Source organism: Tetrao urogallus, assembly GCF_951394365.1.
Source record: "Tetrao urogallus genome assembly, chromosome: 10".
Lineage (NCBI taxonomy): Eukaryota > Metazoa > Chordata > Aves > Galliformes > Phasianidae > Tetrao > Tetrao urogallus.
In genome coordinates this window covers 908231-928787 of record NC_136823.1, presented here as the reverse complement: position 1 = coordinate 928787, position 20557 = coordinate 908231, and the positions used below count along the sequence as shown (strand labels likewise).

Genomic DNA, 20557 nt, shown 5'->3' with positions numbered 1-20557 from the left:
GAATCAAAAGTTACTGGACTGTGCCAAGTTCGGGCACAACGTGGAAGGTTAGAGGAAAATTCCTTATACATATTTGCTCAGCTTTTTCAATTATGAGCCACTGCAGCCTCTATTACTCTTGTCTCTGGTCTCCTGCCAGACCACCTCCCAACATCAGCTCAGGTCCTGCTGTGATTTTTATTCTGGCTATCCCTTAAACAACTATGCTGTGAGGTGGGGAATATAATGAGCAAATCACATTTTATGAAACATCTCTTATTTGAGGGTTTTAAAGTACTACTTGAAAGGAAGTGTTATTAGCCATGCTGCAAACGAGCCTCCTCATCTATAATAGGGACTGTGTGCATGTGTAAAGACCTGCTAGGAGCCAGTGACATAGCTTGCAGTAAAATACTTCTGCCATTTTTACTGTCAGTGTTGATCGTTATTTACTGAGTACTACAGGTGTGCTTGAATGTGGTTCTTCTTGCCCATTCACAACAAACAAGGTTATTTCTAACCAGGAGTGAAAATATTAGTGTTTATAACTGGCGTCCTGACAAAATGATTTGAAGAGGAACAGTTTATACCTGAGCTTGTAAATTATACCTGAGCTTGTGTTTAGGAAGGCTGCTATAGAGGCTGGGCTATTCTTGATCCTGTGTTCCCATGTTTCCTGGCCAGGGATGAGTCCTTGAACTGATATGAGCATTGTGTTGGAGAATGAGCATTTTCAGACACTTTGTTCCTCTCTAAAATGCAAGATTCCAGGGAGGAAACTGTTCTAATGGCCCTTAGTGCTATAGACAGGATTTTTCTACTTTAGATAGTATTATATAGTATCCTATGTATTTCCTCAGAAACCATTTGTATGTTGAGATAAAAATAGCCTTTCATTCATTCCTGAGATGAATAAGCCCTGTAGCACTGGATTCCCCAGGTTCACTGGTCATTTATTCATCAGCAGCAACTCGCCGTTGAAGCCAGACTTCTCAGCCTGTGCCAGGAAGGGAGAAGTTTTGCACAGCTTTCCCTTGAGGAGATGAGTGTTTTTTAGCTTTTCTGGTTATTATTGCCTGGGATTGCATAATTTCAATCAAAAGTGATGTGAAAATGGCTTCCAGGTTACAGTACAATAATTTCTCTTTTCCCTCTCACTGTTGCAGCTGAGGTTCCTACCTGTGCAGAAAAGATCAGCAAATTGAAGTGGCTATTTCTGTTTCCCTGTTAATGAAGATGTAATATAATGCTCATTTGCTATAAGGGGAATGTCACACCTCCCTGCTCCGAAACTTTCCGTGTGCAACTGAACTCATCCAGATCTTGAGTACTGCTCTTGCAAGGCAGCTCACCAGCCAGAAAATTTACCACTGGGATATATGTTAAATTTTCAAAACATCTTGTTTGGTAGTAGGAGGTTTGGGCTCTGCAGAGTAGAACTGCTGACTTCATTTCTTCCAAGGAAAACTTCTAAAGACAGTGAAAAAGATGTGACCTGTCCTCTAATTATTATATTGTTATGTTGCTCTATTTTTAGAAAATCTATTAGATCCTCCCATTACCCCTGAACTAGAAGCTGAAAGTTAAACTTCTGTCTAGGATAACCAAGGTCATGTCCTGAACTACCAGAGCTGCGTCCTGGCTGGGAGTTGCTTGTGTACCTTCTCTGCTTTTCCACTGAGAAAATTAAAGCACAAATTTCCAAGCTCATGAAAAGCAGAATTCTCAACTGTTTGGTTGCTGTGCCTGCTTGGGAGGAGGGCTGAGCAGCCAGGGGATTGGGGTATGGTTGCCTGCAAAACCAAAACACAGCTGCTAGGGCTAATTTTAGATACTCTACTCTCGATGCTAGCCATGTATTCCAGCAAGCTGTTCGTAAGTCATAAGCATTCCCAAGCATGTCCCTGAGTTACAGTGGGAATGTTAATGTGACCTTTCCCTAAAATTGTATTTCTAGAGGCCTCTGAAATAATGAGAGACATCGGCACAGCCATCCAGTATCTGCATTCAATGAACATTGCCCATAGGGACGTCAAGGTAAGGTCTGGAGGTGTGTGGTCAGAAGAAAAGAATGTAGGGTGGAAAAATAAATGGGTGGTGGTGGTTTAAATAGAACTGGGAGTACAAATAGATTATCTAAGTGTTCCTGTTCCTCTGCCAGTGTGAGAGGGGATTTGTTCACAAGTAGATCACTTCTCGTCCAAGGTCAAAATGTTCATGTGTGCTAAGTGACTTAATCGCAGCTCTCCAGTTGTGTAGAGGATTCAGGGGGATGCAGTCTGATGGTTAGCTGAAGAGGTACCAGCAACTTGGAACTCAGTTAATTAACAAGAAAATAACACTGCCTGAAGTAAACTTAGACTAGGTGCTGTATCATCATCTGCAGTCTTTATCGGTTATTATTTGTTTTCTGAACTGTACTTTCCTTGTAATAAAGGGTTTATGAAGTTTCTGTGGATGCTTCTGTGCATTTAGTTGGCAGGAGAACTGACGTTGTTTGGCGTCGCTGAGGGTTACACGTATGTGGTGGAGATGCTCCATAGGTAGGAACTGGAGAATGGCTTACCAGTTCAGACATGTGTACATATACATACTGTGGAGCTGTGTGCCACTGCCTGTCACCAGCACAGAAACTGAAGTGCATAGCCTCAAATGCTCCCTGAACACGCTCAGCGAACTAACGCCGTGTTGCGAGGGACGCTGATCCTTGCTCTGAGCAAAGGTGCTGGTGTGTTGGGAGGGAGCTTCCTGTGCGATATGGTGGGGTGTGAGGTAGAGAGGGGATCCAAATATTGGTGGTGATCAAGGCAAGCAGGAGTGTTTTGACTGCACAGCTTGTTGTTGGAGGCCTCTCTTCATTACCCCGCTTATCTTTCTCCTGGTGGTCTTTCAGCCTGAAAACTTGCTTTACACATCAAAAGAAAAGGATACTGTACTTAAACTCACAGACTTCGGCTTTGCCAAAGAAACCACTGTACAAAATGCACTGCAAACCCCCTGTTACACTCCTTATTATGTGGGTGAGTCATCCAAAATGCATTTATTCTGTGTTTCTCATTCCTCCTGTTACAGTGGGTCTGTGGGCTGTAGGAACGGGTGGCAGATCTCCTGTGGATGTAGTGCAAAAAGGGAGCCTGCAGAATTAAAATAGTATCCAGCCCATCCCAAAACCTAGTCTGGGTCCAGTCCAGCACTCTTCCTTTTCTTCCTTAGTAGGAAACAGCCTTAACAAGGGGTGCGAATGAGGATCAAGGAGAGAGAACATTTTACATCTGGTTACACTGAAGTAAACCTGATGTTTCCTCTGGATGATGCAATAATAGCCATAATTTGAACTTGGCTTCATAATTATTTGGGTGTTTCCTTGCAAAGCTTCCCATAGCTTAACTAATGCAATAAGAAATCAGGGAGAGTACTCCATCAGTTGTAAGGCTTCTTAAAGATGGCAAATGGAGGAATTAATAATAAAAGATCAAAGTGACTTAGTCACAGCTGAATTTTTGCCTGTGTTTTGTCCAAAGCACTGCGTAATGAATGCCACATCAGGCTGTGCTCTGTGCACTCATTTCAGAGTATGTCCTTTTTGGTCTCTGAGTTAATAGTCATTCACCATATGGTACGACTGAGGCAGTCTGTGCTTGGAATTTTTTTGGAGGAGAAAGGGCTTAATTTTTTGGAAGAGTTAGTTCCCTTTTTCTATGTGGACATGACCTCTTTTTTTTTGTAATGGAAGATGTTGGTACTCATTTGTTAGTAAAAACCTACCATAGCAGTAGTTTTCTTCCTGGTACTTTCTTCTTTGTTTTCTTTAACTGGGATAGGTGATAAAATGTTAAAGAATTTTCACATCCATGTTTTTCTGCCTTTATATTTGTATATAAACAGGCTGACATTTTCCTTCTCAACACCTTTTTTTTTTTTTTTTTTTTTTTTTTTTTAAATAAACCAGTAGGATTGCTCATATGTTTAGAGAGTCATTTCTTACAAACCCAGGGCCCCTATCAGTTCACCTGCCCAGGAGGTGTGGGGAGGAAAATGTCCCCCTGAATGCATTTCTGTAAAGTTTTGTTGCTTAGGGAAAGATGCAGTGCTCTGTAGTTGAAAAAGCCAGACATTCCACATAGGTACTGTTCAAAATCGTATCACAGCTAAGCAGGTCCTTTCTGTTCTGACTGCTGGAACATATGCTCAGGCCTCTTTCAGTGCTGTGTCTCCCTGTACACATTCAGCTGTACCTCCTTCTTGCTTTTTTGTAATCTTAGTACTCTCCTGAGCAGAGAGACAGTAAGGTGAAGAGTACAGGGCATTTTGCCAGTTCTGTTCCTCCTCTTTAAAGCTACAGAGATGTGCTTGGGAACTTGTCAATAGAAAATACCACACTGTTACTGCAGCGTGTGGCGTATGGGGGTTTTTGGTTCGATTTTACTTTTTTTTTTAATGCCTCCTATATTTATTGTTGAATTATGCTGCTACTTATAAGTGGTGGAAACACGAAGAATTACGTGGTATTCTGTTAGTTTATGCTTTTTTCTCAATTCTCCAGCCCCAGAAGTCCTTGGTCCTGAAAAGTATGACAAATCATGTGACATGTGGTCTCTGGGTGTCATCACATACATTCTGTAAGTACTTGAAGAGTCTAGATTAACAGAAATAACGGATGTTATTAAATCTGCATTTACAAGTAGTCAGTCACTAGGATCACACTACCTTCAGAGGAGCATAAGCTTGCACTGGAGCTTAAGAGCTTTCTAGTCTATAAGACTTCTTTTGTCCATTCTTACAGCCTGTGTGGGTTCCCTCCGTTCTACTCAAACACTGGACAAGCTATTTCTCCAGGGATGAAGAGAAGAATTCGAATGGGGCAGTATGGGTTTCCCAATCCAGAATGGGCTGAAGTGTCAGAAGAAGGTAAGAATGCTCAGTGCCTCTGATGTGTGCGGTGTTGTGCAGTAGAGAAGTGTTTACACAGCACTTTTTCTAAAAACCTGATTTTAAGTTTTATTTCAATTTTTTTTTAATATTAGTATTTTTATTGTAAGGTATTGTAAGAGGACTTGGAATTCAGACACTAGCCAGCAACAAAGCACTACAAAAAGTAAATGATGACTGAAAGCTTGTTTTCAAATCCAGCTAGTGCTAATGAAAGCCTGAGTTAAACCCTCAGGAAACAAAAATATATAATCCTGAGAAAGGGGATTGTCAGGGTAGCTGTAACACAAGCTAAGTTGGAAGAAAGGCAAACTCTGTTCAGAACTCATTCAGTCTGTGCCCTCTTTGGTGATACAGCCAGCAAGGTCGGCAACTTTTTATGCTAGCTCTTTGTGACGTGGCAGCTTGCCAGCCTCCACTTAAATCAAGGTCAACAATTTATTTTGTATAAGTTATTGACCAAAACCTGCTGCTGCTCAGCTGTGACCTGAATGGGTTCAAACCGGTCCTGAAAGCAGATGGTTTTGATTCTGTTATTCTGACAGTGTCATAACCTGGAGGTCTCAACTGCCCATCTTAGAGAGAAGGGTCAACAATTTCTGAGCACATCTTCTTTCTAACAAGCCCATTATTCTACTGCTGTTAACATCTTGTCACACTTGCTGCTAAAGCACTAATAGTATATCCTGAAGAATACTGTGATTGTGGCATTGTTGTAACAACTCGTGACTGAGCGTGCAGTATCAACTACTGCATCTTGGTAGAGAAGATGTTTAATCTTTGGGTTTCTGGCTTACCATTTTGTCAGTATTGGATTTTGTTTGTATTACAGTAGTTATTGTAATGCTAGCAAAGCTTGTTCAGAAAACATTTGCTTGGAAAATATGTAGTTTCCATATGCTTGCTTCAGTGAAGATAGATGTCCTCTGCCTTTGAACATATTAATGTTTGGCTAGCCTATAGGCATTCTTTTAGCCTGCTTCTTTTTGCCCTCCTCTGTATGGTCCTGTCATCATTTCCTTTGTTTTAGACCATTCCTGCAGTACGTTGTCTTTGGAGGCTACTTCTGAATTTCCCCCCAGCTTCCTGTAATCAGTGGGTTCTGCTCATGGTTTCCTCCTTTTTAAAACTTTTTAGATTTTAGCCTCCAGGTACTCTCTACTGTATATCATCTTTGTGGCCTCTGTCATTAAAGTCTCAAACTTCTATCTGTCACAGGCCTTTCAAAGCATAGTCATCTTTCGTTTAATGCTGATGAAAGAACATATTCAGAAGTTTTTCTAGGTTCTCCCAAGGAAGTTATGATTCTTTCTGAATAATGTCCCTTGGGTGCGGTGTTTCCTGTCCGTCCACATTACTGAATCTCTTGTTCAAACTCTTGTCATCTCATATCTCAGTTACAGAGTTAGTACCTCTTGCTTTGGCCAATGCCACGTTCACAGAAAGCTGATGTAAAGCCAGTTTATGTAACCCATTTCTTTGACTTTGTTGTTTTTTTTAGTGGCCTCTCAGTTGTCAGAGCAGTTTACTGTCTTTGTTTTCACAACTAGTTTTTGTCTTCTGTCACTTCTCAAAACGTCAGCTTATGCATTCATTCAGCCCATAATGCTAGGCTTGTTGCCATATTTTAAACCAGCAGCTTTATGCTCCTCTATTTCTCTTTTTCTTAAGTTCTTGATCTCATGACTGTTGGTCTTGTGAAGTAGATAGCATGCATGGAATCTCCAATCCTTTGTCCTTCCTTCTTACCTTTTCAGTTTGAGATATTTCCATGTTCTGCCTCTTCAGGCATAATAACCTCCCACACTGTATATGGCTTCTTAACTTGGAAACATTGTTTTGAGTTCTGGAAAATTACCTTTCTTCATTCAGCAGGTCTTCTCCAGCTTTTTTTGGGACCACAGTAGTAGACTACAACACGCTATGTTGGTCCTGTTTTTCAGCCAAACAACTGATTCGCCACTTACTGAAGACAGACCCAACAGAGAGGATGACAATTTCCCAATTTATGAATCACCCTTGGATTAACGTGAGTTTCTTGTAGCTTTTTACAAGAGAGCAAGATGAATTCTTGCATGCAGAGCTTATGGTATAGCTCCACGTAGCACAGCAAGAGAAGGACGATTATTGCTCATAACTTAATTAACCTATATACCCTTCACAGAAGGGCACCTGCCTGTAGAACCACAATTCTTCTTCGTGTTACCAGAGGACACACAGAGACACCCACAGTAGCATCCTTGGAAGCAGAAGCAAAATGCATCTACGTCTTCTGTGAGCAGGCAGTCACTGTTGGCTGCAGCACATACGCGCGTTACTCCCTCTAAAAAATATAAAAATAAACTGTACTTACCTCATCAGTGCAGGATTTAGAGAGAGCTATTATTAGTGGTCTTAGGCACCATTGTGCATAGCTGTGTTAGTGTGAGCAGAGTCTTATGCTTAGCAGGAATTCTCATCCTTGGCAGATCCTGGAAAATGCCTCGGGGAGGAGCAGGGTTTTTGGCTCAGTGCCCTGTAAGAGATGGCCAGATAAGGTGCTACACGGAGCTATTAATGGTCTCAGTTCAGGTTTCAATCTGTAATCTGGTTGAGTTTATTTTTCTTTTTTTATCTGATTTTCTTTTTTTTCCTGCATGGTGGGAGATGGGTAGAAGTTCATTTTATTAATGCAGTAGTATTTCAAACAAGAGACAAGAATGCCATCTGTTAATCAGACTGAGTTTCAGAGTATCATGTCTGCTCCATAGGTATCACTCAAGATGATCAAAATAATAGCCTGTAGTTCTTGTATTTGTGCCTAAAAGGAGAACGAGACTTATTTCTTACTGCCCAAGAAGTCATCAGCCAGGAACAGCTTGAACTGTAAATGCTTTTTCCTCCTATAGTCCTTTCTCTGTCTTTCCTGTTTCTCAGGAGGGAGGGACAGAAAAAAATCACAAGTTACAGTCAGCATTTCTGTAATGTTTGAATATCTCAAAGCACTTAGAATCTTATGGTAATGTAGCCACATAACACTCTGATGGAGCAGTTAGATGTCTTCATTTAGAGTTGTGGGAGCTGAGAAATTGAGGTTACAGAGAGACTGTAAAACTGTAACAGAATCTAGGCAGTCTTACATGTTTGCTTGTTTGTTTGTTTTTAGCCAAATAAAAGTGTAATCACTGAGAATAAATACCTCCAGCTTAAGTGTTTGAAGGCTGAAGAAAAGGAGGTGTTCCAGAAGTCGGCAGGCGATAAATTTCACAGAATGAGAGCCTAATAGCTAAGGAAGCTGCCACCTACAGCAACACATGTTACTTCAAATGTTCCTATAACCAGTCAATGAGGAGGAGATTAGAGACAGTCTATAGGCTGCAGCACCAACGAGCTGTGCTCGACTACCATTCCTGGAAGCACGCTCCAGGAGCAGCAGATTCACATTTTTTCCACTGAACCTGTTTTTCCCATGCAGCAGAGGAAGGGAAAGACCAACAGAACTAATGTCTGTATTCTTCCTTTTCTGTTACTAAGTCTATATGTGTTCCTATGTAGGAACACACATACGGAGATGCCTCACAATCAGCAGTATAGTCTGTTTCCCCTCTTTACATTTTTGTTATTATTGCAATCTGTGAAAAATACGTGGCCTTTATTGTGGATGTTACTGTAGCTTATGAAAAAAAAAAAACAGCTCAGATGGAGGATATAATCTTCTATCTTGCTGACAGCAGGTAGGAGGGTGCGTTCAGCACCTGTTCAGGAACACCACAAAGGCTGATCTGCTTCTTCTCCATCCCACCCGTGCTTGATAAACCCATGCCATTGCCAGCTGGAGTTCTTTTCCAGAGGACATGGGAGTTCTGCTTCCCCTTCTGTACCTGCGGCAGAACTCGATACATTGAAGCTGTGGGCTGGTGGAGTACAAGGACTGCTTCCAGTGTGAGGCTCATTTTGCAGTGATAAATATAGTGATCTCCTCAGCCTTTGCTGACACGCAGGATGCCACAGCAGTAGACAGCAAGTTTGCGTGGGAAAACATGTGGAAGATAGACAGTCAGAATGAAATTAGGGTTTGGTTTATGTCTGGCAAGGAATACTTCTTGCTGAATTTAACCAGGAAACTGTGCTTTAGAAATTGTACCTTATTCTAATTTAAAATATCTACTGATCTGCCATGTCAGGTGAACATAGATCTCAATTTTGTGTGGAAGAGCATTGCAAGCAATGCACTCATTTTCTTCTCTACTGTGCCAGAATAATGAATCAGTACTTACTCTGAAAGATAGTACAGCTTCTTCTTTTGGGCACATTTATGATCTGATGAACTGGTAATCTCTGTGAAGGTATCTGCAAGACAAAAAAATCTCCTACTACAAATCCTAGAAGATAAAGGTCAAGTTAAGCACTTCAGAACAATTAATGAACAGTGAAATTAAGTTGTTAAAAATGGGCAATGTGCATAAAAAATTATCCAACCCGGGTTTATTGGCTGAGCTGGAAGAGAGCAGAATGAAAGAAACTCAGCGTTGATTTCTGTCTCCCCATGTTCTGCAGTGATACTGCCACATGGAGACCACCTCACACAGGCTAGCTTTTATCTACTGGTTTGTGGAGTGATGGAAAGCATGAATAATGGGGGCACTGAAGGATGTTAGATCAAGTTTTATATCCTCTATACACATAGAAGAGCAGTCACTTCCAAAACTGCGTTTGCAGAACTCATTTTCTGGTGCTTTTTGCTTTTCTCAGAGATCGATGGCAGTGCCACCAACACCCCTCCATACCGCACGGGTCCTGCAAGAGGACAAGGACCACTGGGATGAAGTTAAAGTGAGTCAGATATTTCCTGAGGCCATTCAGATAAGAGACTGGATGGGCTCTTTTTGCTGTGGATGCTTATTTCCTTGGTGGTTATGGTAATTTTGATACAACCATGCTAAGCAACGGAAGCTTAAGAACAGTCCTAGTTAGAACAGTAGTGTATATGATAACTGTTTAGAAAAGAAGAATGCTGTCTGAGCTTCGCCTGACAGCCTTACAGCTGTGCAAAATATCAACAAAGAAAATGCTTATGATCAAAGGTTTTAATGATGCTACCCACTGAGCCGCTGCATGCAGCACAGAGGAGAAGGGACAGTTTGGAGTTCGTTATGGTGAAGTGAAGGATATGATGAAAATGGAGGGGGACAGGACGGGAGGCGGGGTTGGGCTGCGTTCTATTTTTCTACTCTGTTCTTGTGTTGTAAAACAACATTAAATAACCTCAGCCTTGTCTTGTTGTGGCAGTTTTAGTACCGAGGAGGAAAAAAAGAAAAAACGTATCTGTCTTTCCCTTAATCTAACCAGGTGCATCACCTACTATTTGTACTGATGGCAGTTGAATGCTTCCTGCAGAGTGCAACAACAGGGCAGCCTAAAAGTTGTTTGCAAGCCTTAACTCTTTCCTGCTGGGCTTTATCAGGTGGCATACTTTTACAATTAATTCTGAACTTTCTGCACTTATAATACTTGGCATTTTGCTAATTGCATCGTTCCTTTAAGGTATTCTACTGATTGCTGGTTTTATTTAAATTACCAGTGTGTAGTCTCATCTGTTCAGCCACATGATGACAAAATTTCATAGAATCTAGGCAACACGCACCTCCCTAGTCAGAGGGATCCAGCAGATATTTTCTCTTAAGCTTCTTCGCTTCCTTGAGAACTTATGTTTGTGCTCTGTACAGGTCCCAGAGGTCACTAGCATTCCTATAATATTTAATCTTTTTTCCTTTTCTGAACTAAATGCATAGGCATTCACTGACTTAGGCTGTGAGCAAAAATCTGTTTTATTAAAAAGTTTAAGATTTGCCAGCACTTAAATGCTATTTCAAGCTAAGGCACATGAATTTGAAGTGCATACTTTTAAGTAACTTTGTGTGGACTCTTTATTCTGGTTCCTTTAGTAACGGTGCAAGGAGAGCAGCGCACTGACTGTTATAAGAAGCCTGGATTTAGCAGCTGCTGAAGGCCTGGAGCCAGGCAGTAAGTTATGCTGGGCATGGTGATGTGGTGGAAATCAGGCCAGCAGAGCGTAGTCCTGTGTACCCACATGTGAAACACTGAATATTTCCTCCTGAATGAGTCCATGAGTAGAACAAAGCCTTCAGTCATAGCCCAGAGCAGCAGAAAGGGTTTGGTTGTTCCTGGCTGTGGCACAACAGAGTTCTTTCTGTACATTCATTACCTAGCAATGGCATACGGAGGCTGTGCTCTCTCTGCCTCAGCGTGTTCAAGAGATTTAATTTTTTTGTTTCCAGGAGGAGATGACCAGTGCTTTGGCTACCATGAGAGTGGACTACGATCAGGTGAAAATTAAAGACTTGAAAACATCCAACAACCGCCTCCTGAACAAACGCCGCAAGAAGCAGAAGCAGTCCGGCGCCTCTTCTGCAGCCCCAGGGTGCAATAACCAATGAGGAGAGAAGCCAGGGACCTGTGGGTGGAGGGTAAATGTGTTAAAAAGAGCAATCTAAAATGAACGAGTACGATCAGCTGAGGTGACTGAGTGCAGTCACAGAGACTGCAAAGAATCTGTCCTGCAAAGAGGGAGCAGGAGGAAGAGAACATTTTTTTTTATCTTGAATCAGGGCTTTGCTTATAAAGGCTACTTTATATGATAAGATTCTGTTTGCGTATTGCTAGGGAAAGTATAACAATACCAGAAATATTACGGGGTTCTGTTTTGGCTTTAACTGTGTTGGGTGAGTGAACAGGAGACAGTCTCAGCATGCTAGTGTGCTGAGGCTTTCATAGCCATCTATGAGAGTAACTTCTGCTGCCCTTTTAAAACTGGGGAATAGAAAAAATGCCAAGTGTTCTGCCAAGTGTTGTAGGAGTTCAAAAAAGTTTCAGTAGTACTGAAAAAGGAGAAAAATGCCAATGCTTTTTGTACGAGTAGCACAGGTGCAGTTCTACTTTGGATGCATGTGGACAGCATTTTGTGCCTGAATAGATAAGAATAGTCAGTGTTTCCAAACGTATCTCCTATTGCTCCAGAATATCATCTGAGCAGTGAGCACTTATTCCTGTTGTAGGAAGAAGAAAGCATCCATACATTTCCATTTTCACAGAGTCTTCATGTAGTCTTACGTAATGAATTGGGTTTGTTGTGGTTTCTCCTCTAATTACGCACTCACTTTATAAATGTAACCATTTTGTTGCATCTATACCACTGTCAGATTCGTCTCTTGCGATGTTTTTAATTTAAACAGTACTTCACATCAAGAGTTTTAATCAGTATTGAATTAGTCACAAGTGTACTGCTGAGCATCTTATGGCTCCTTATGGATCTGCAGTGTCCAGGGTGCAGCTAGACGCACAGCTGTGTATGGGAGGTGGGTCTGGAAGAGAACAGTGGAATTCAGGAGGAAATGGCACCTTCTGTGAGTGGCCTCCAGTGTCTGCCAGCATCCCTTCTGCAGTGCCCTTCAGATCCCCTGTCTGACATGTGCTATCCTTCCAGTTCTGATGTGCTGGGATTACTTGCTTTTGGGAGCAAAGAGGGAGAGGTTGCTGCTTTATTTCTGATGTTTTGGCAGTGTTTCTGGATCCAAAGATTTCTGTCACCTGTGGGAAGCTACCTTTAAGGATATGCACTCTTTTCTGTTTTTACTATTCTAATTATTGTTCTGTCGTATCCTAGCCTTGGTTTGATAATTTGTTTTACTTCATGATCAAAATATTTTCTCTTGCTATATGATGTAGGTTTTTTTTAGTTGAGGTAAAGCAAATGTTAGTAAAATATTATCAGAGTCTAGAATGAAAATTATACACTTCCAGTGGTGCGGGCAAAAGCTGTTTGTAGTTGGCACACACAGTGCTGTTGTGTTAACAGCCTGAGAAGGAGGTTAAAAGAGAAGGAAAGCAGGGCTGGGGGGCTGAGGTTCAGATCTGACTGCAGCACGGCTTTGTTGCGCCCGGCAGAGACCTGCAGGCTTCCGACCCTCCTGGAGAGCCCCACTCCCATCTATCAGCATTGGACGAGGCCTCCGTCCTTCTGTGTCGAGTTAAGGTTTTATAAATGGATTTTAATAAACCACGTTCCAACACTGTCTTGTTATCCCTGCTTTTGTTCGTGTCGCAGTTTGTGTCCCCCTGCGAGATCTGCGTGGAACCAACCCGCCTTCACGCAGCTGCGGCCTCCTGCTCCGCAGCGCCCCCTGCTGCCCCCAGCTGCCTCCCCCCCATCAACTTCTCTCTGCCCGACGCTGCGGGCTCCCCTCCCAGCTCCACCCTGACGCCCGCCCGTGTGCGCCGCCGATGTTTTTGGCTCACCGTCCCATCTGCTCCGTTCCTAAAGCCGTCTAGCTGCGTTCACGCACGTTTTAAAGGGCCCTGGCGTGCTCGACGCGGTGGCCGGCTCTCTACCCGCAGTCATAAGGCACGATGGTCTTTAGAGCCTCCAGCGTGGGGCCTCAATTCGTGGCCCGCTTTTAGAAGGGACGGGCTGTTATCAAACCCATCGTGCATTTGTGTATTCATTAGCCGTGTCGAGGAGGTAAAGAGCTGGGCAGGGGGAGCAGAAAGAAACGGTCAATGGGGAAGGCCTCCAGGAAAGCAGATTAAAAGGTCTATTTATTTCCTGCACGGCAGAAGCTGGAGAAGGGCCGTGCCCGGTTCCCCGCCCCCATTCCTTTCCATAGCCCTGGGCTGCCGCCGCCTCCCGCGCTCTCCGCGCCGCGCTCCTTCCTGCGCCTTCCTTCCCGCACCAGCAGCTGCGCACGGAGCGCGGATGAAATCATTCCGCTTCCACTTCTCGCATTGCTCGCTTTTTGGCCGCACGTGCCGTATGACGGGCCTTGCTTGACACGGTGCAGTTATTAACTAGCATTAGTGGTAAGCTCTTGGCCTGCTTTTGTGTTATCTACTTGCTCGAGCCCAGGATGCCGTCCTGGGATCGCTTTTCTCTCTTAACACTTCAGTGCCTGCGGTCTGGAGCCCAATTATGTAACCGCTTCTGACGTGAGGAGTAACGAGGGTGCTGCAGACTCGATTCGATCTAATTTCCCGTCCTCTTTTCAATTCAGGCTTTGGTCTGCGTTTAGACAAAGGCGCTTTTGAGAACGAGGGAGATTTGGTGAGGAGGATGGGACGAAAGCCTTTAAATACTTGCATGTAGCCGTAAGCAGGCGGTAAGGTCTTTAGACCTGTGTGAGATGTAGGGGGGGGTGCCGACCCGTGCCCGGCTGCTCTGAGATACTCGCGTGCCCAGCCTGAGGATGAAGCCAGCCTTGGGAAGTTCACTGCACTGAGCAGAGAACGGAGCCTGAATCGCAGCTCCTTCACCCTCAGCTCACAAGGAGGTGGGCTTGGGTGTGCGTGCTCTGAACCTCGAAGGAAAGAATTCTCTTGAAAGTTCTTGCAGGCCGACGAGTGAGTTGACCTCAGGTGTATGCTTGAACACTTCTCATGCCTAGAAAATTGAGGCTGGAGCAATCCTAGGTAATAATGTTTGCTGAAGAAACATGTCCCTGAAATCTTTGCAGTGGGTACGAAACATCTTTTGAGTATTACATACAGCTTTACAATGGGAATTATTTTGCTCTGGTTAGGTGAATTTAATGGGGTAAAGGGAGTAGAAAGGGGAGTTTTGAGTAAGATGGGAAATGTCTACTGTAGCATTATATTGCAACTGATATTTTTGCTGCAGGTGCTACCTCTGTACTGACACGGCAGAGTAGATGCAACTTCTTCATTAGAGCCTGCTTTTCCACTGGAGGAGGAGGATGTTTCTGCGCTCTGGGGAAATGTGGAAGCTCAGCAAGGATAACCCGTGACTGCAGATGAATACCAGTGTTGATAAATCTGTAAGCAAGCCCTGGCATTAACGTTATTTCAAAATTCCCTGCCTGGTGAGATTGCCAGATGCCAAGATCTCATAGGTCTGCTCTCACTGCATAAAGGCATGGAGGCGTTGCTGTCAGTGGGTTTCTCCATATTGCTGGAGACTGCGGAGAAGCAATTGCTGAAGTGTGCTGCAGCATTTTTAGCTTCTTAGAGTCAAAAGAAAAAAAATGCGCTTTTCAAATAGCTGGAAGTGACGTGAAGGGCCAGACTATCTTTTGTCTGAAGAAGGGTTATTCCTGATGGTACCCAGCGGGTATCTTGAATGCTTCAATTCAACTTCTGAGTCTGATAATAACTGTATTTTAGCTGTGTGAGTTTGCAGACCCCAAATTAGTAGTGAAGTCTCTGCTGCTTTGGCAGCATGCTGTTTTCCTCCGCATCCACTGGTACATATTTATTTGGTCCATGGTTGCAAGCCCTTCACTGTTCTTGATCCCAGGACTGCACTGAAACTGAATAATTCAAAAAAAGGTTTTCCTAATTTTTGTAATTTTCTTCGATTTTAAGCCTCAAAGCTTCTGAATTTTACTGCATTTGAAATAATTACTGGTATTGCTAGTGCTGCAACTGCTTCTTATCACACCTTCTGTTTATAGGGAGCGTGCTTCTTTTGGGGGATGTGTATTTTTGCATTCTTCATCTTAGGAATTCTGTTGTGGTTTTGCAATGGAATGACATGGATGTTTTGCCTAAGATTGTTCTCTTGAAACTTCCAGGCTAATCTGTCTGGGAAACATGGAAGATATTCTCAAGAGATACTCATTGCTTAGCTACTGAAACACCTGCTAAAGCTGAGCTCTTTAAAAAAACCTGAAAATTATTTAAATGCGAGAAAGAGTGGGTTGATCTGGAAAAGAAACTTCTCAAAAGACTAAAATTAGAATAGAATGTGTTAGAAGAGAAATTCTGGTGGAGGAGGAAGACCAAGGTTTTTGAAATAAAAGTGCTGCTGCTTGAGTGATCAAGGAAATTCTGATTGGGATATTGGCAGCTGCTCCAACCCAGAGTTCTGACTTCAGAAACAATTATGTTTCCCTAAAGGTAGATATACAATAAAGGTTCAGTTTTTCTTTTTCTGAGATGGTCCAAAGCAAGACTCAGCTTGATGTTTATAAATGAGACTTTGGGGCAAATCCTGTTACTGAACCAAACAAACAGCTCTTTTTTTAGAGTGGCTGATAACTGAAGAAATATGCTTCAGATTTGAAATATGCTTTGCAGATGAAGTTCAGCTCTCCCAAAGTTGCATGAATGAGCATCCTTTCTGCTTGCAGAACTCTTGTCAAAGTGAGGTAAGCTTTCCTCTTTTTGCTTTTAGAGACTTTATCTTCCCATCTTTTAGTTCATCACTGTATGTTTGACTATGGTCTTGAGTAAAAAACCTAAATAATTGGCTCAAGACTCGCATATTCCATGATGCAGTACTTTTTATCTTTTTTTTTTTTTTTTTTTTTGTCTCAGTTACAGTTCTACCACCCCTTTTCTTCTAAACTTTTTGTAGTACTGTTAAATATTGGAAGCTTTTCAAGGAATCCCACTTCCTGGCAGGAGATAAGGATCTCCATTGTGTGTAGAATGGCAAGGAGCAAAGTCCCAAGCAGTGTATAATAGGAGGAAAAATGTCCCTCTCTGTGGGGATAAAACAAGATCTCAACAAAGAAATTAGCTCAACTAGAAGTACCTTTTCTTTCAGTTTGAGAAGGGGCTGTGTCTACACTCTCTAATATTTTTGGGTGGGTGAGAGGTAACCCAAAAGGATGCTGGTCTTCTTTCAGAGCTATAGAGGTTCCCTCCTTGATGGTGTGGCATGCAGAGGTTGCTGCGTTTCCCCCATCACGGTGCTGAGATGAATGTGGGCTGTAAGTAGTGCCATCAGCCCTTTCAGCTGCTGCCCAGGGTGCTTTAACCTCAGCTTTATTCAGAATAAACATTGCAGTTTCATAGGAAATTCTGTTCCCATTTCCCACAGGATTTAAACTTTTTTCAATCAGCTCTGCTAAGTACCTTTCCAGTGCTGGGTCACAGCACTGCTGTTCTTAAATGTTTTGGAGTTGGTTGTTTATTAGCTTGCTGAGAAGTAGCCACTTAAATACTTTCATTTCTTCCTCTTGACTTTTGCATCTTTGTGTGGAATACTTCACCACAAAGAGTAAAATGGGATGGACTAGTTCTCTTCCTTTTAAATCCCTTGATTTCATTAGTCTTAGTTTTGTTGGATATATTTTACGCTGCTATGAAGCAATGGGTGCTTCCTTTAGAGAGACTGGACTGCAGTATTTCAGGTTCTTCTCTAAACATTAAAAAAAATAGTCTTATAGAGCATTTTGCTATAAGATATTTAAAATCTGAGGAGTAGGAAGGAATTGAATTTCCTGATTTAACGTGACTCAGCCAGGGCTGCCTCCTTCTTTCATAACAGCTTCTCTGCATCTAGCTCTAACCTTGGCTGGCACTACATAGAGCTATCAGATGTTTTCTCAATTAACTTGTCATTCTCACACGCAGCCAGTTTCTGAGCTTTTCCTCAGGGATCCTGGAGCAATTACCTGGTTAGCAATCATTAACTACAAGACTGCACCACTCGGTGCCATAAGGCATCCCACACTGTCACTCGAGACTTCCTTCATCTCAAATTGTGGCAATTCTGTGCCTGACTGACAGGACCTCAGTAATAATAAGATAATAGTTTGTTGATATTACTTGTTTTGATAGCATATCTAGTCACACACACAACAGACCAAGCCTTCTTCCTGTAACTTCGGTCTAAATAGAGAGTTGTTTCCTTTCTCTACCACTCCTAGGTGTTGGTGGTTGTCTGTACTGTGCGAGTTAATGCAGAAGCATTTTTTAAAGCCCGGAACTCTTCTTTGTAGGGTTCCTGAAACGGTGTTGCTTCTCCTTGGGCTAAATCTCGTTCTCAACATTGGAAAATTATTTCCATGAAAAATAAAAAATAAAGGTGATATTTTGGAGGTAGGTATTACTGAATAAGTTGAAGTAATAATGTGGAAGCTTCTAGTTAGTCCTGTCCAGGCAACTAAAGACTAAAGTTTTCAAGCTTTCTTGATTAGAATCATCAAGTGCATATGTGAAAGAAGAAATTTATATTAATTTCTATTAGTCTCAAATAGTGATATTTTTTTTAAGACCTACTTGTCGTCTGCTTATGTGTCGATGATTTCTGTGTCAAGGCTGATTTTGTGTGCTTACATCTCTGAAGGGATATGTTAAGTGCATGTGAACGTATTTCAAATATTATGGCCCAAGTGCTTTCAATTTAGAAGCAGAAATCAAATATATTTGTTTACAAATGTAGTGAGATACTGTGGTGCAGAGCTCCCAAAAATTCAGTCAGAAATTTCATTGTTGGGTTCACCTTTGTTTTCTTTTCTACCATGAGGAAGTAAGGATCTCACTGCTAATGAATGTGGCATGGTTGCACATCTCTGTCACTTCTTTCCCATCTACCACTGGACACACAAGAATATCCTGTGTATTCTACGCAAGTAAATGCAGCACGAGAGGACAGTTTTGCTCAGTGCTTATTCTTCAGTTCTGTGGGAAACTTCAGTTTTATGAGAAGCTGTTCGGAGAATCACATCCTGTTGTCCTCTCTCTGGGAGCAGCCCTAGTCCCACTCAAGGACAGGTTTATCTGTTCTGCCAGGCTTGGAGTCAGACTTGCCATCTTACGAAGTCCTGAGCAGCCCAGGTGGCGTGGGCCAATGTGTTCTGGCAGCATCAGAGACCAATGATGTCCCATCATTCTGTCCATTCTGGACAGTGTGGATAACATGGTCTCATCTAGAAGGACACAGGGATGTACACAGCAGCTTCTGCAAGTGTTTGGGCATGTTTTGGGCAGCTGTGTGACAACTGGAAGGGATAAAATGTCACATGTGACCAAAACTGTATATATACCACTTCTGTGATGGAGATTGTTACAAACTTCTTCCCATTATCCCATGGGAGCAGGAAGAGAAATCGTAAGGGAATGCCCAAATGTGGAATTGAGTTTTCTGCTGGACTGCATGTTCAGCTCAGGAATTGAATGTCAGCCCTCCTTGATATAGAAATTAATGGATTCTCTTTGAAAGGAGATCAGAGAAGAGTGTGTTCAAATTTGGGCTGAGGTGCAGAAATATAAGCGTTATACTAAATTTCAAAATCTCAGCGTATGTAACAAAGAGGGAAGAGCACGTAAAGCTCACGTGCAATCTTGGCATCATGCTTCAGCTTGGAAATTGTTCACAATAACCTGGATGTTATTTAAAATGCTTTCTGTAGGCACTAAATACTATTTTATGAAGAAACGGTGCCATATTTCTGCCCTTGAAAGTTGACAGGAGCTTATTAAACACCTTAAGGTGTTTCAAATAATAGTGCTAAGGTGCAACCTTTCTGTGCTTCCATGGGAGGCAGGGCATGTGACTCTGGGAGCAGTAGGGATGAAGCAGGAGCTGTGCCAAACATCAGTTCATCCATATCTGTTTCTGCAGTAGTGTCAGACTGTTGGACTGCAAGGGAGAGTAAAAGCCAGGCTTCCAGAATGGCAGAAGTTAGACCTTGAATTCCTATAGTTCCTGCACTGGAGGGCAAAACTGAGGCCACAGTAATTTGTTTCTCATTTAGTCCTTCATCTTCTATCTTTATTCTTGTCACCAGAGATAGGATCCCTCTGACAGCTGTAAAATTTATAAAGGAAGAATAGGACGTTTCAGACACTCGCCTGCCTTTATGTGTGATAGATGAAGAGCCCTGCCTGTTCAGGGAGTGAGCTGCACGACTCGGAGTCTGAGTTCCAGTGCAGCGTGAGGAGCAGCCCGGCCCCGCACTGCGGGAGATGGGCTCCTGTGTAGGGCAGGACAAGCGCCTGGTGTTTCTGATGTTGCTTTTCTAAGCACTTTTAATAGGGAAGATGTGGTCACGTTAAGGACTCCCGTGCAGTCCTTTCTGATGTTGGGCCTGTACCCCCTTCCCGCTGTTTTCCTGGACTTTCTCATCTTTACACTGTTATTGGGAGCAAACATTTTCAGCTTATCTTCTCACTATGTACTGTAATTACTGGCAGACCCGGGCAGGGCTACTGACAAAGAGGAGATAATGTCCCTTTGAACGTCCCCAATTAGGATAATTCTGTTTTTTTAGCTGTTCATTCATTAGCAGAGAAGTAAACAGTGCAGACAGAAGGCTGTGAAACAGGGTGTTTATTCACTTGTTTTCTAGCCTTCTCTCCAGATTAATGAAACGACTCACAGACAGTAATAGCATGCTTGGGAAGAGAAAAAACAACAAAACACAACTGGAGGTGGGACACATGAGGCCACAGCTTGGTCAGACACCCTCATCTCACCATACCTGCATGTAGGACTTGATTCTCTTTACTAAATGTAAATGATGGATCAGCTGTAAAGACAGTCAACACCCCCGGGGCAACAGAATCAAATTGGCACCTAATAAGTGCAGGTTGGTTCAGGTGTGTGTGGAAGGAAACAGTTGCTGGTGAGAATGTAAGACCAAGCAATTGCTTATGAGTGACTCTGTGCAAAATTACCAGTAAGTGTTTTCCTACCTACCCTGGCTCTTTGACAAAGAGGGCACAGGCTGCACCTCGCTGAGGTCGGTAACACCTGGGATTGCTTAGCTCTGCATGCTGCCCAATGTACTCTGCAATTTCTGAAATGCCAGTGACGTGCATTGCCAGTCCCATGAAAAGGAGGATGTGGAATAGTGAGACTGCTCTGGTTTCAAAGGTGCTTAAGGGAGTGTTGACCTTTTAGAGT

At 42.7% G+C, this 20557-nt stretch overlaps 1 protein-coding gene across 1 annotated transcript in view; it reads left to right on the top strand.

Annotated features, from left to right (window-relative positions):
• The window catches only part of MAPKAPK3 (MAPK activated protein kinase 3), a gene marked incomplete at both ends in the record, with an annotated part of 40136 nt that extends 28791 nt beyond the window's left edge, over window positions 1-11345 (top strand). Inside the window, 7 exons of the mRNA XM_079540502.1 lie at window positions 1937-2016; window positions 2873-2999; window positions 4523-4598; window positions 4763-4887; window positions 6852-6937; window positions 9640-9720; window positions 11187-11345. Coding sequence (XP_079396628.1) covers window positions 1937-2016; window positions 2873-2999; window positions 4523-4598; window positions 4763-4887; window positions 6852-6937; window positions 9640-9720; window positions 11187-11345 — 734 coding nt within the window. The remainder of the gene's footprint in view (window positions 1-1936; window positions 2017-2872; window positions 3000-4522; window positions 4599-4762; window positions 4888-6851; window positions 6938-9639; window positions 9721-11186) is intronic.
• Between the last annotated feature and the right edge of the window lie 9212 nt (window positions 11346-20557).